Below are 14599 nucleotides of genomic sequence, written 5' to 3' on the forward strand. Positions count from 1 at the left end.
GTGCTGTGCTGTTTTTTCATTCAAAGTACATTTTAATATTATTTTTCAACTACAGCATCGCGTTCCATAGGTTTTCAGTGGCAGGCTGGGTAACTCCCTGCGAACCACATATTTCTGCTACTGCAACCCGTAGATCCTGTTGTCTCGACAACGAGCTACGCCCTCTTGATTGAAAACGTCATACATACGTTAGGCGGTAGAGCCTGGAAAATGTAGTCCATTTAAAGTGTGTAGGGAAGTGAATAGTTGGTGGTTGCTATTTTAGGTACTTCGTTTCCCAGAATGCTGCGTTGACTAACAGTGCCCAGTTATTCTCTAGGCCGGGTTGGTTAAATGGTGGCTGTCTCGAGGGCCGCCGTCTTCTATGACATTGTCCCTGTGCGTGTTGCAGGGTAGCTTGTAAGCTCATTCATTTTGACAGGTCCCTGTATTGCCGAACCATGGAAGCCCTGATCCCCGTTATAAACAAACTTCAAGACGTCTTCAACACGGTGGGAGCAGATATAATCCAGTTGCCGCAGATTGCAGTTGTTGGAACACAGGTAAAAAGCACACATTGATATTGGCTAGCAAGCTAACATTGGCTAGGATAACGATATGTAGCGCTACCAAGCTATTGTTTTTTTCAGAAAAACTAGCTCGGCAGATAAAAAAAGATTTTTAGCTAGCTTGATGATACAACAGTATGCTTAAACTGTATGTTTAAACCAGTGTCCCAAAAATACAATTGTCTGCAGCTAGCATTCCTGCACTTTTGCTTTCATATTTGACGTCTGTCGTTAGCTAGCTACTGGATAGAAACAACGTTAGCTAGACCGACTATCTGCATATATTATATGCATATGGAACTTACTACGTGTTAGTGTCCTTCAACGACAGGTCTTCGTTAGAGCGTTTGTAAGCTTGCGACTAACTTTGAGGTAGTCAGGAGATACAAAAATAATCGTGCCCAGATCAGCATAACGCAGCTAGCTATGCATGCATTATTTCGAAATAGCTGGTTAAAAAACGCAACTAGAATAGAGCTCACCAGTATACGATGACGACAGTGCAGCTGGTAAACTAAAAAAGGCTGTTCTTATAACAGATGAAAGCTGTGAATAGCTGACTTGAGCTTAAGGTCAAACATAGATGGGGAACTTGCATTTGAAAACGGTAAATAACACGTTAGTATGGCTTTCACCACGGCAGATAGCTAGCTAGCTTGCCGAGTACCAATATATATTGTTTCAATTTCAATTCAGTAAAATTGGTGCAGGTGAAGACCCAATTCTGTTTGTGCTATAGCGTAGTCCCGGGTTAGTCGGGCAACTGATAAGGACAGGAGGTGGTATTGCAGTATTATATCATAGAGTTCAGTGTGTAGGATGGATTATTATTGTGCCCACAGTATCGTGTGCAGAGTATCACAAGCATATCAAAATTAATTAGTTGTTGATGAAATCCCAGCTTTTCTCAAACGTATTCTTACCCCTCAGTACTTCACTTCGCAGAATCCTCCCTGCAAAATGGTTTGCTGTTTTTTTTTTTAAATGTGAAAAATAAAAAAAGGAAAAGTCATTATCATTCTCAGTGATGGGGTGCATCATGAGCCCGCTAACTTGTGTCACATTTATTCATCACATGGTTTTAAGGAGAAAGATCTCATTGTGAAGTGGAGATTTAAAAATGTTCAAAATCTGGAGCATCGGTTTACCTAGGTGTCTGTTTAGTGGACTTGTGTGTCGAGCCTTTGGCAAGATCCGCCTGTATGGCACAGACTGTTGGCAGAATTAGGACGACCTGTCTGTGTTTGTACACGTGCTTATCTTATTATGTAGGCTACCTCGGATTGGATACCTATTCTGTGTATAGGCTCCGTTCATGTGATTTTATAATTACACCCCCCCCCCCCCCACACACACGCACACACACAAACGCTACGGGGAATAGCTTCCTTCTCCTAGTCTCAAGTGCTTAGAGCCGCTGTTGTAGTACAGTCCTACTGATATTCCATATATAGCACTTCTTTCACAGTGGAGTAATTAGCCTACATGGGTAATTTCAGGAATTAAATTCAGTTAGCGAGCTGGTGACGACTGTGATTAAATCGAATGATGCCTCATCACCCTGACCCCTTTTTGTTTTTGCATGAAATGTTCACAATATCCAGAGCAGCGGAAAGAGTTCGGTGTTGGAGAGCCTGGTTGGCCGGGACCTGTTGCCGCGGGGAACGGGCGTAGTCACACGACGCCCCCTGATCCTGCAGCTGGTAAATGTGGACCCCGATGACCGCAGGAAGACCAGTGAAGAGAATGGTACCTAAACGTTCCGACCACATACGCTCTGCCCCGTCTGTTACCTTCCCTGTCTCTGCTTAACGGGAGTCCATTTAAAGCTCTCTTTCTCTGACTGTTTCTCTTTCCCTCCTTCCATTCCTCCTTCTGTCCGTCTCTCTTTCACACACTCTCACTCGTGTGTGTGTGCGTGTGTGCGTGTGTGCATGCGTGCGTGCGTGCGAGTGTGTGTCTGTGTGCCTGTATATGTGTGTGTGTGTGTGTGTGTGATTGTGCGTGCATGTCGTAACATTTTGACGCAGTCATTGCCTTCTGTTCTGGATCTGTGTTATCCTGGTGGTCAGCGGTTTGAAAAGGCACAGCTGATGTCAGTGTTTGTTTTGTTTTTTAAGGGTGCTACTCTGAAGCACAGTGCTGTTTGAGTGCTGTATCGCAGGTCTGAAAAACGTTCAATATCCTTCTAAAGAATAACTCTGTTTAACTGGTAGAGAACAGAGAAACATTTTTGACATAATATAAGATGACAAATACAACATGTTTTTATCATCTCGGATTACGAAAACATGTCGCTGTGCAAATATTTTCAAAATTATTTTTTCTTTTAATTTAATGTCTCATGTAGTGTAAATTTGAGAATAGCAGAATATGTGGTTCTTGAGATTAAAGCCATTGACTCATGTCCTCTACAGGGGGTAAAAAAGAATTGCTGAGAGGATAAGAGAAACTGCTCAAAATGTAAAATTCTTGTAACAATAAGTGAATATTCAACTAAGAGGAGCCATTAAGCCATCATTTGTCACTGCATCTTTTACACAACAAAGAACGTTTCTGAATAGTTAGCTACTCTGCATAGAGAAGGTCTTTGTCATTTGGTGCTTTATAAGAGCAAAAGTTTGTCTCGACCTTTGTGATTGAGAGATTACAGGAACCTAATGTATTTTCCCTATCATTCGACTTCAGAATGTCTGTTGAGCTAGGGACATTATGAAAATTCAAACAAGAGCTCTGGGCCCACAGTTATAGAAATGCAAATTGTGTCCTCTTTGTATAAAATTCTAAATGAAGCCGTAATGAAGGCTTACACTGCCCGAACAAAGTACATAATGAACACGTACTTATTTGAAAGTTTATTTCAAATATTATGGAACACAATCAAATGAATGGTTTGACATTTAGGCTACGCTTTGTCTACACGGAAAATGCAGTGCTTTGAATAAACTTCAGTCATTGAAGAGACTTCTGTGTCTTCAAACGACCACCACAGTGCAGTTACAGCGTTTGTGCGATGTCACGTAAACGTATTCAAGATCCACCCACCTTTTGAGAATATATCCTTGTGTGATTTACCGGATTGGGATGTGTAGCCAAACCTAAACCCAAGTTCTGTGGGTAATGGGCAGATCCAGTAAGGACCGCACATTTCTTGTTGCTGTACAGTAGTTGTGCCTAACACCTCTCTTTCTCTGTCATTTCTCCAAAACCACAGACCCCAGCACGTGGAAAGATGGACGCCTGTACAAAGGTCTCCTTTTCCTCTGGTTTCTGTCTGCGATTGGCTGCTTTTCTTTCTCTTTTCTTCCCTCTTTTCTGTTCGGGCCCCTCCCCTGTCATAATCTTAAAAATTATAATTATTTTTTTGTATTTATTTGGTCTAATTTTGGGCTGAACGTAGAGGCTAATGGTCACTGTGCGGCTGTTATGAGGATTTGTTTATCATTCATTCATTCATTCATTCATTCATCCATTCATTTGTTCATTCATTCATTCATTCATTCATTTGTTTATTTCTGAAGGCTTGCTGCACCGCAGTGTATGAATGCGCTAACGAACATCTGGATTAATGACATTCAGAAACCAAAATCCCCAAGGGGAATCTGAGCCATCTGTTGGAGCATTCTAATATCACATTTGGTTGCATTATTTCATCTGAAATGAGTATTTAAACTGGGAATTTGGAGCTGGACTTCTTCAAATACCTCCCCATATGGCTACATAAATTAGAATGACGAATAGTGGTTAGTCATGCATATTACCTATTGTAAAAAAAATCATTTGTTCAAATGTAACATTATTGCATTGAAAGTAATTTAAACCTTTTAAAACTAAAGTTCAGGATTAAAAACTTTAATTTTTTATCTTTATTGGCTCCTCACAGCTTAAATTTGGACTATGAGACATTTTCATTCATATTACATTTTACAACTTGTCACTATTGCTATTATATATATTGATAGCTTTTGTGCTTTTTAAATTCTACAAATTGGAACATATTTCAGCAGAATTTAGTTTGCAGGGTGAGAGTTTGGTCAGTAAGATGTTACAGACCAGAATGCACCTGTCAGAATCCAGTCCTGGAGAGCCAAAATGTCTGCTGGTGGACAGTTTCAGCTCCAGTGATTTATTTCATTTGTTCATTGGCTAAAGAATCCACACACCTTGTTCTCATGGCCTTCATTGGCTGCCGCTCGAAAGGAAACCACAAATACCTGCAGGCACTGAGGGCCTCCTGGGCTTTCATTGCAGACCCCTGCTGGAGAATGTTTGCGCTTCCCACAATGCACTGCGCTTCTTTCATTGTGGCTTGCACTTGGGCACTTTTTTTACGCTGCTAACGTAAGAGCCGAACTCGTAGCCATTTTCGCTTGCCCGCGCAAGTTAGTTTGGAAACAGACCCGTGTAAATGTGTTACTGGCTGTGGTCCCGCGGAACGAAGACCGGATTCCAGCCGAACGTTTCCAGCGGAGAACGTGAACGTGAAGACAACGGCGGTCGTGCTGTCGTGCTACGAGGGTGGGCTGGCCAGTGGCACGAAAGGGGCGTGTCTACAACTGGGCCAGTCCCCTCTGCCACGTTGTGTTGACCTCTTGGTGAGGCCCCGCCTCATGCCCCTCCCCCCAAAGGCGGGGCTTGATTCCATGATTCTAACATCATACTTGTTTCCACAGGAGTCGATGGAGAAGAATGGGGAAAATTTCTACACACCAAAAACAAGGTGTGTGCTTTTTAAGATAAATCTATGTCCATATATGACAGAGAGTCATATATGACGGAGTGAATCTTAACCACTATGATACCTGATAATGAATAGACAATTTTCTTCATGTTTATTCCTCAGAGCAAAAATAGGTCTCTTCAAATGTGCTCCCTGAAATGTTTGCTCTGCTTGTTGAGATTATCAAAGACTCTTTTATATCTAGAGCAGGGGTGCACAACTCCGGTCCTGGGGGGCCGGTGTGCATGGTGGTTTTTGTTCCAACCAATTACCTTAGTTTTAGTTTTTTTGACAGCTCTATAAACTAGGCTGGTTAACTCCTGGACTTGAGCACAGTAAACTCTGTAGGATACACTTGCAGTGTGCAGCTGTAGCTGGCGCTTATGCAATTTTCAGATCAAGATATGATTGAGCGTATTGAATAATTAAGAAGAGAAGTTGGCACGAAATCCTGAAAAGGATCGGCCCTTGCTGTGCACCCCTCATCTAGAGGCGCATCATATGTACACTCTTACACCCGTGATAAGCAAATGTGTGCCCCGGGAAATGTATCACAATAACCTTTTTGCACAGTAGACCAGTTAGATATGCCAGAGGAAACCTTTTGCTGGACTGTGCTATAAATGGCTTTTATTGTGCTGAGGTTGTGCTGAGGCATTTTTTCCATTGCTTGTGTTTTCAGATCTACACAGATTTTGATGAAATCAGGCAAGAAATAGAAAATGAAACCGAAAGAATTTCTGGCAATAACAAGGTGAGAGAGATACGGTCACCAGGCGGATTTTTTGCTACCCTTTGGAGTCCTTGTCCTTTATAATCAACAGAGCATGAGTTGACACATTTATAAACTGGGTCTTCGTAGTGGATACAAACACAAATCCAATTTTGATTTAGCTGAAACTATTTATGGCCGGCTCTTTATCTCTGGACTTCTTTTTTTTTTAGTTCTTCCGCTCCTTTCTTGCCTTCACTAAAAATGTGTTGTGTGACACTCTCTGTTCTTCCAGGGTATCAGCGATGAGCCCATTCACCTGAAAATCTTCTCTCCTCATGTGGTGAACCTGACCCTGGTGGACCTGCCAGGTATCACTAAGGTATCTCTGCTGCCCTGTGAACTTCTATTACAGTCATCACACATGTCATGTGATGGCAGGTTGAGTGAGTTCTGCACATGTATGCTCTTGTCACTTCCTGAGAATGTAACCGTAGAAACGCAGAGTTCAGTTGGCTTGAGCTCGCTATCTGGGTGCATCATGGCGCCTCTGTGTGTTCCCCCCAGGTCCCGGTGGGAGACCAGCCCAAAGACATCGAGATCCAGATCAGAGAGCTCATCCTGAAACACATCAGCAACCCCAACTGCATCATCCTGGCCGTCACGGCCGCCAACACCGACATGGCCACCTCCGAGGCGCTCAAAGTGGCTCGAGAAGTGGACCCCGACGGTCAGTGTTCACCTATGACCTCTGACCACAGTCTCTCAGAGTAGAGATCCGTGTCCAGCAGCTGGTGCCATTCCAGGTTTTACATGCAGCATACAGGTGCTCTTAATGGAAGCCACCTGTTTCTGGCATCCAGTCAGCAAACCGATTCAGTCCGGTCCACGCTTCTGTGGATTGCGAGTGATTTGATCATACGGAGACCCCTTAATTGTTCTGACAAAGAGTTATGGGTCTGAAACATTGGATGATTTAGTCATTATTTTTGTATTCTAGGGGAACACTGTCCAAAATGGTTCCATTCCATACTCTTAATGAAGTATTGGAACAATGTTTGTATATTTTGGCAGGACTTCATTTGTCCTGCTTTTTCCTATGCGTGAATTATTTAATATTATTAGTTAGTAATTTGTGCGTAAATAAGTTTAGCTGGGTAAATGACGCATTTGCTTTGTGTCCTGTGTCCGTCCCCATTTAACGCAAACAGGAAGGAGAACTTTAGCCGTGGTGACCAAACTGGACCTGATGGATGCCGGTACCGACGCCATGGACGTGCTGATGGGTCGGGTCATTCCCGTCAAACTGGGCCTGATCGGGGTTGTCAACAGGCACGTCTCTCCCTCACCGTTGCACCTAGGGACGAGTGACATCAGCTTCATCAAAACCCAAGCTGTCAATTAGTTCAAAGTCTAAATCTTTATTTATTTATATAGCACTTGTCCAAATGAAAGTTACACAGTGTGCCTGGCTGAATCAAGCAGTGTTTTTGCTCTCTGCAGCAAAGCACAATGATTGGCTCAAACTGGTGAGTCACCGATGGTGTATGTTAGCTCCGCCCCTCATTCACGGGACATCATGCTCTCAAAGCTCGTCGTGCCTGGTTTTCTTTTAATAGCAGGTGACTTTCAGAGAAGGAATGCTCTTTATCTTGCATTCCTGTCTGACTGTGCGCTTCCTGCCCTGGCCTGCAGGAGTCAGTTAGACATCAATAATAAGAAGAGCGTGGCGGACGCCATACGGGACGAACACGCCTTCCTGCAGAAGAAGTACCCCTCCCTCGCCAACAGAAACGGAACCAAATACCTCGCCAGGACGTTGAACAGGTGGGGCTGTCTATACATCTCTGTTCACTCTCATGTTGCTGCTGTGTACATTTTTTGGCTGATATATTGAGGTGTGTCCCTTTTCAAATTGAAAATACAGACAGAGCAAGGAGACAAAGAAAGCAGAAATATTGCTGTGTGGGGATTTCCAAAATATGTGACTGATACACACTCAAGGAACACTGTTTTAAAAATAGAAAATATGGCCACAAGGGGCCAATTGTGGGAGGCGAGTATGATCCCAGGTGACCTCGTTAGAGGACGTGTGGCTCCAGCCTTAGCCACGAGCGGAGCCAGAATGGCTGCCCTTAGCAGACGCTAACCCCCGCAGACGCTAACCTCCGCGGCTCGCCCACAGGCTGCTGATGCACCACATCCGCGACTGCCTGCCGGAGCTGAAGACGCGCATCAACGTGCTGGCGGCGCAGTACCAATCGCTGCTCAGCAGCTACGGCGAGCCCGTGGAGGACAAGAGCGCCACCCTGCTGCAGCTCATCACCAAGTTCGCCGCCGAGTACTGCAACACCATCGAGGGCACCGCCAAGTACATCGAGACCGCCGAGCTGTGAGTGTGCGCCCGGCTCCGCCCACAGTGGGGTGGGAGGAGCCCTCGCTATGGGGTGGGAGGAGCTCTCTCTGTGGGGTGGGAGGAGCTCTCGCGCCGTACCAGCGGGTACAAAAAGTGTAGGTTACATTACATTACATTACTGGCATTTAGCAGACGCTCTTATCTAGAGCGACTTACACAACTTTTACATAGCATGTCCATTGTGTCATTTTATCCAGCCAGATATATACTGAAGCAATGCAGATGAAGTACCTTGCACAACGGCAGTGTCGTCCCTGGGAATCGAACCTGCAACCCTTTATGCTACACTGCCGCCCTGCACATGTGGCTTAATTATTTATGAGATTTCCTTCCTCAGCGGTAATTAACGGTGGGCAGACTGACTTCCTGTCGGTAATCACCGCCAATGAAACAATCGGCATATTCGGTTGGACTAGTATCTCATTTTTGTCCCACTTTGCAGATGTGGTGGGGCCAGAATCTGTTATATATTCCACGAGACGTTCGGGCGGACGCTAGAATCGGTGGATCCGCTGGGAGGTCTCACCACCATAGACGTCCTGACCGCTATCCGGAATGCCACGGTGAGCTGGGAGGCGCTGGTGTTCTCTCATGTCCGTGGCGAGTGTTGGAGGGGCTGCTGGGTAAAGGCGTGTCCGTCCCCCCGCAGGGCCCCCGCCCGGCCCTCTTTGTGCCCGAGGTGTCTTTTGAGCTGCTGGTGAAGAGGCAGGTGAAGCGGCTGGAGGAGCCCAGTCTGCGCTGTGTGGAGCTGGTGCATGAGGAGATGCAGAGGATTATACAGCACTGCAGCAACTACAGCACGCAGGTACACTATACTATACACACTGTACTGTAGTATAATATACATGCTATAGTGCACAGGTGCACTATACTGTACTATTGTTGTACTGTAGTATACATGCTCCAGTACACAAGTATACTATGCTGTAATTATACTCCACTGTACCATGATATACATACTACAGCACACAGGTCCACTGTGCTATATTGCTCTATACTATACTATACTATACTATACTATACCCCCAGGAGCTGCTGAGGTTCCCAAAGCTCCATGATGCCATAGTGGAGGTGGTGACCTCACTCCTCAGGAAGAGACTGCCAGTGACCAATGAGATGGTGAGAGAGTCCTTTTTATCACTCTGCACGCCCCCTCAGTCATTACCCCCTCCCCCAGTTATATTTATCTCTCTTCTGCCTCCCCCCACCCCTTTATATGTCTTCTTCTCCCCTCATCCTTTCATTTATGCATCTTCTGCCTCCTCTCTCATTCATTTATCTATTTTTGTCTTAACTCCGCCCCCTTCATCCGTTTCAGGTTCATAACCTGGTGGCGATCGAGCTGGCGTACATCAACACCAAACACCCCGACTTCGCCGACGCGTGCGGCGTCATGAACAATAATATAGAGGTGAGGAAAGAGAGAGGAGCGGCTCCTCTGATTGGACGGCTGGTTGATTAGCTGATTGATTAATTGATGTTTTGATTGGTTGATCTTTGTCAATGTTTAACAGAATAAAATTAATCTCTTGCTGTCTGTGCTACATACATTCAACATGTTTATATACAGTACACGATGAAAAGAAACAGGACATGGAAAACTACAAACAAGCAAATGAATTTGACACCACAGAGTTCTCTGCGAGGTAGCAAAGAGCATGCTGGGATTGGGTAAGGAGAGGACATCCTGCTGCTCTTTGGAGAGAGCTCATAGCGACGGTTCACTCTGAACCTGACGTGGTGGAAATTGAGCATTTGCATAGTTCTGCTCCAGGGTTCTCATACATTTTTAGTCCTCCTGCAAAGGACGGCGAATTCTGGCGGAGAAATAATTTTGTGTGTCGGTCGTGCTGTGCGCTGAAGGTGTCGTTTCTTTCCTTCAGGAGCAGCGGAGGAACAGGATGAGAGAGCTGCCCTCAGCCGTGCCCCGCGACAAGGTACGGCTTTCAGCTGCGGTTTTTTTACCGAAACGACGCGAGCCTGCTTCACAGTAAGGCTCAAAGAACATTGAGTCACTAAAATCCTCTCCTTCAATGAGGCCTTTTCTCCTTACTGAAAAGAAACAATAAGACTGAAGTAACAAGCGCAGGTTCTTGCTCTTTTATTTCCAGACTTCCACAGTGCTCCCATTTTAGGAACACTTGTTTCTGAAAATCGATGTGTGCTAACTGTGAAAGCAATTTAGGAGCACATCTAACAGTTGGGATGCATTAGTGTGCTCCTAAGTTTTTTAGCTGGGGAGCATGTAGAGCCCTGTATTCATAGCTAAATGTTTTACAAACGTATTGTATTTCTCTGCGTAGGCAGTAATTGGGGTGTGAGGCAGGCTGCGGCAGTAAATGTGAATCCTTTGTGAGTCTCCTTCGCTTGCGGGTCAAAGGTCGCGCCTCTCTGTCTCTTCTCCTTTCTCTAATCTGACGTCCCCTCTTTCTGTAGTCCTTAAAGGGCCCGAGCGGGCCCCCTGTCTTTCCTAGCGAGGCCGCTGCCCCCGGCGACGCTGAGGGGGCCAAGGTGTGTGGCACCGTTGCCTGGCTTTGGCATGCCCCTTGCAGTGCTGTGATTTCACCCTCCCCCCCTCCTTTGGCCTTCTGGGAAATGTGGTCCTCCTTATTCCTTCTGCACTATCACTGGTGTCTTAACAGAATAAACAATTAGATAAGAATCACAATAGAGCATCATTTTCCATAATATGGAGTGGAAGAGAATAGAATTAAGACTTAATAGAACGAAAGAGAACGAGTTGAGTAATTTCCGTCTGTAGGGCGGGTAGAGCTGCTCTGAGCTGTAGTTGGAGGTCTTGCTATACCCCAGGTCATTTAGCCCTGATACTGAATGAATCTAAGCTTCACAAAGCTTCAAAAAAGCTCACAAAGCTTCATTAAGCTTCATAAACCATCAGTTCTCATCACTGCATTTCCTGTTCACCACCCCTCCCCTAACCCGACCAGCTGCATGAGAGAGAGAGACTAAGAGAGAGAGAGAGAGAGAGAGAGAGATGAGTGAGAGAAAATCTCTCTAACATATGAGCTTTGTTTGGGTGCCTTCCTGTATTGCTTTGCTGTGAGTTTATCTGCACCTCAATTCACACAGGACTAGTTTTCCCCACGTCTCTATCTCTCTGATGCACTCACTGCTTTTCTGAACACCTTTAGGGAAGTGTAGTCCCATTCGAATTTTCCTGTGGGGAGAGTTTTCAGAGTTTTCTGCTTTGTTGAATTAAAAAAAAAAAAAAATTTTAATACTTGTTCGGAAACTTGCGTTAGGATTCACTGCATAACCACAGACCTGACACCATTTACTGCAAACAAAAAACTGTAAACTAGTGTGAACTGCCTAGACCCAAGTACTGTAGTGCCCTTCACAGTGAGCCATAAGCCTTCTATTTTAAGCAGCTGTTTGTGGTTCATGTACCTCGGTGTCTGCATAGGGGAGGGGACTGAACAACTGCTGTTAGCGTGCCACTGAATGCACTCAAGACAGAAATAGCACTCTAGACACTGCTTTCCAGGTGAGTCACGGCAAGAGATCTGGGGAGTTTAACGTCGAAACGACCATCTCCTTTGTGAAAGGACATTCTGGCATTATGTGGGTGTCGGGGGTTGCGAGGGTAAAATGCACCCACAGCTAGTCCTGTGTGAGAAGGACCTCTGACTGAAGTATACACCGGGTGTGTGTCGGATGAAGTTCTCTCACGGTGTGTGTGTGTGTGTGTGTGTGTGTGTGTGTGTGTGGAACAACGATGCTTGATAGCCACCCGTCCCCAGCGAAGCACTGTGCACGTTGCATTGTCTTTGGACAGCACACGTTTGCGTACCTGTGCTAGATGACATTTGAGCACAATGATGACTGTGTTGCTTCGTTAAGCTCAGCGAATTGCATCATTACTTAACTTAAGGCTAAGTACCGTGCTTAAGATACACCCGCAGTGCTGCACCTGAGATTTGAACCTGCAACCTCTGAGTTGCAAGCTCCAGCTCCCTAACCATTATGCTGCACTACATTACACCAGTACTGCATTATGTCAGTGCTGCTACTGGCCATGTAGTGTTGTATAATGGCAGCTGTGCTCTGCTCTGTTAGACTGAAGGTGTGACCTGTCCAGGCCTCTGTGACCCTTGACCCTTGACCCCAACTGTGTGTCCCTCCACAGGGTGCGGCAGGAGGTCCGCAGGGGGAGCAGGACGGCGCAGGGGGCTGGAGGGGCAAGTTAAAGAAGGGAGAGGACGGGGCGATGGCGGAAGACCAAAACGGCAGACCTCCCCAGGCCCCCCTCCCGGCCAGCCCCATGAAGGGATACGCCGTCAACCTGCTGGATGTGGTGCGTTCATTTCCTTCTTTCTCTCTTTCTCTCTCTCTCTTTATTATCTCACCACTCCCTCCTTCTTTGGGGGCTGCAGTAATACCTGTCCTGTTGTACACACCGCAGTTTGCAACTCTCCCCCCCCCCCAGTTCAAACTGTGATTTGCTCCTGCTGTTCTGTTGGTCAGCTATTGGCTCCTGCTGTTTGTTGGACACTGATTGGCTCCTGCTGTTTTGTTCACTGATTGGTTCATGCTGTTTTGTTGGTCACTGATTGGCTCATGCTGTTTTGTTGGTCACTGATTAGCTCTTGCTGTATTGTTGGTCACTGATTGGCTCATGCTGTTCTGTTGGTCACTGATTGGCTCGTGCTGTTTTGTTGGCCACTGATTGACTCTTGTCGCTTGCAGCCTGTTCCAGTTGCCAGGAAGTTGTCTGCTCGGGAGCAGAGGGATTGTGAGGTCATAGAGAGGCTCATCAAATCCTACTTCCTCATTGTCAGAAAAAACATCCAGGACAGGTACAGTCTGAAACTGTTTGTGTCCCTAATACGGCCTTTACATGTCTATGTGTTCTGCAGGCTGATGATGTCAGTCTTGCCTGTGTTTGCCATTTCACTTGCCATTTAAAAAAAAAAAAAAAAGCAATTAACAGTCAAGTATGAAGAGCATAACAAAAATAATGTTACATTTATTCTAATATAAACAAAATAGTATAGGTTAAAAGTCTCTGTCTCCCTCCTCCCCCCCCCAACCCCCCCCCCCCCCCCCCCCCCAGCGTGCCCAAGGCAGTAATGCACTTCCTGGTGAACCACGTGAAGGACAGCCTGCAGAGTGAGCTGGTGGGGCAGCTGTACAAAGCAGGGCTGCTGGACGACCTGCTGACCGAGTCAGAGGACATGGCCCAGAGACGCAACGAGGCGGCGGACATGCTGAAGGTAAGCACACACGCACGCACGCACACACGCACGCACGCACACACGCACACACAAACACACACAAACACATGCTGAGAAATACTCTGAGTCTGTACAACCTCTCAAACCTTTCATATCAACACACACACACACACACACACACACACACACACACACACACGCTCTTTCACACACACACACACACACACACACACACGCTCTCACACACACGCACACACACTCACATAGACACAGTGTAAAAATGCTCCCTGGCCCTGCCAACCCCTCTCCTCTCTTGCCCCCCCCTCACAGGCCCTGCAGAAAGCCAGCCAGGTCATCGCCGAGATCCGAGAGACCCACCTGTGGTGAGGACGCCCCCCCCCCCCCCACCACCAAAATAAAAAACGAAAACAAAACTCTGTTCAGAGTCTACGGACAGCCAACTTAAAAACGCACTGTTGTAAACTGTTATGTGTGGAACGTTTATTTTATTTACTGTACAGACACGAAAATAAAGGCCATAGTATATCGCTTTTCACCCGTGTGCGCACCCCCTCCCTGTGTGTCAGTGTTTGCCAAGAGGAATGTATGTAACCTTGTTCCGTAAGGCCCATCGTAGTGTGTCTTACCAGGGAATGTGTGCTGCAGGTGTACCGTAAATTAAAGTTAAAAATACAAAACTCCTCTGCTGTTCTGTGTCTTTGATTGGTGTAAGCATGCGAGTTCCCGGTGAAGTATTCCGACTGAAGTAAAGGAAACTGACAATTTTGCTACAGTCAAACAACTCAATATTGTGAGTGGGCTCTGTGTGTCTAACAGAGGGTCTAATTGGAATATTACCAAGAATAGAGAGGCAATTTTCAGGTTGGCACTCGCATACAAACAACGGTAGGGACAGACTTTGTATGTACAGGCAAAAATAAAGAATATAGGCTTTCTGTGTGTGCACATGAGTATATGAACATTTCAGTGAGTGTGTGTACTTGT

At 45.9% G+C, this 14599-nt stretch overlaps 1 protein-coding gene across 4 annotated transcripts; it reads left to right on the forward strand.

Moving 5' to 3' along the window:
• Window positions 1-262: 262 nt before the first annotated feature.
• On the forward strand, window positions 263-14295 carry dnm1l (dynamin 1-like). Of its 4 annotated transcripts, XM_035427218.1 has the most exons (20): window positions 263-542; window positions 2153-2297; window positions 3763-3798; window positions 5222-5268; window positions 5951-6022; window positions 6276-6362; window positions 6548-6710; window positions 7192-7312; window positions 7676-7807; window positions 8166-8372; window positions 8839-8959; window positions 9046-9201; window positions 9426-9515; window positions 9715-9807; window positions 10280-10333; window positions 10833-10907; window positions 12547-12714; window positions 13107-13216; window positions 13474-13633; window positions 13925-14295. In XM_035427218.1, the coding sequence occupies exons 1-20, from the start codon at window positions 441-443 to the stop codon at window positions 13979-13981; spliced, it is 2196 nt and encodes a 731-aa protein (XP_035283109.1). In that variant the 5' UTR covers window positions 263-440; the 3' UTR covers window positions 13982-14295. The 4 variants fall into 4 exon arrangements, with proteins under 4 accessions (XP_035283109.1, XP_035283110.1, XP_035283111.1 ...); XM_035427219.1 differs by lacking the exon at window positions 3763-3798 and having other exon boundaries at window positions 265-542; XM_035427220.1 differs by lacking the exon at window positions 10833-10907 and having other exon boundaries at window positions 266-542.
• Window positions 14296-14599: the final 304 nt, after the last annotated feature.

This window comes from Anguilla anguilla, chromosome 7 (assembly GCF_013347855.1).
Source record: "Anguilla anguilla isolate fAngAng1 chromosome 7, fAngAng1.pri, whole genome shotgun sequence".
NCBI classification, from domain to species: Eukaryota; Metazoa; Chordata; class Actinopteri; order Anguilliformes; family Anguillidae; genus Anguilla; species Anguilla anguilla.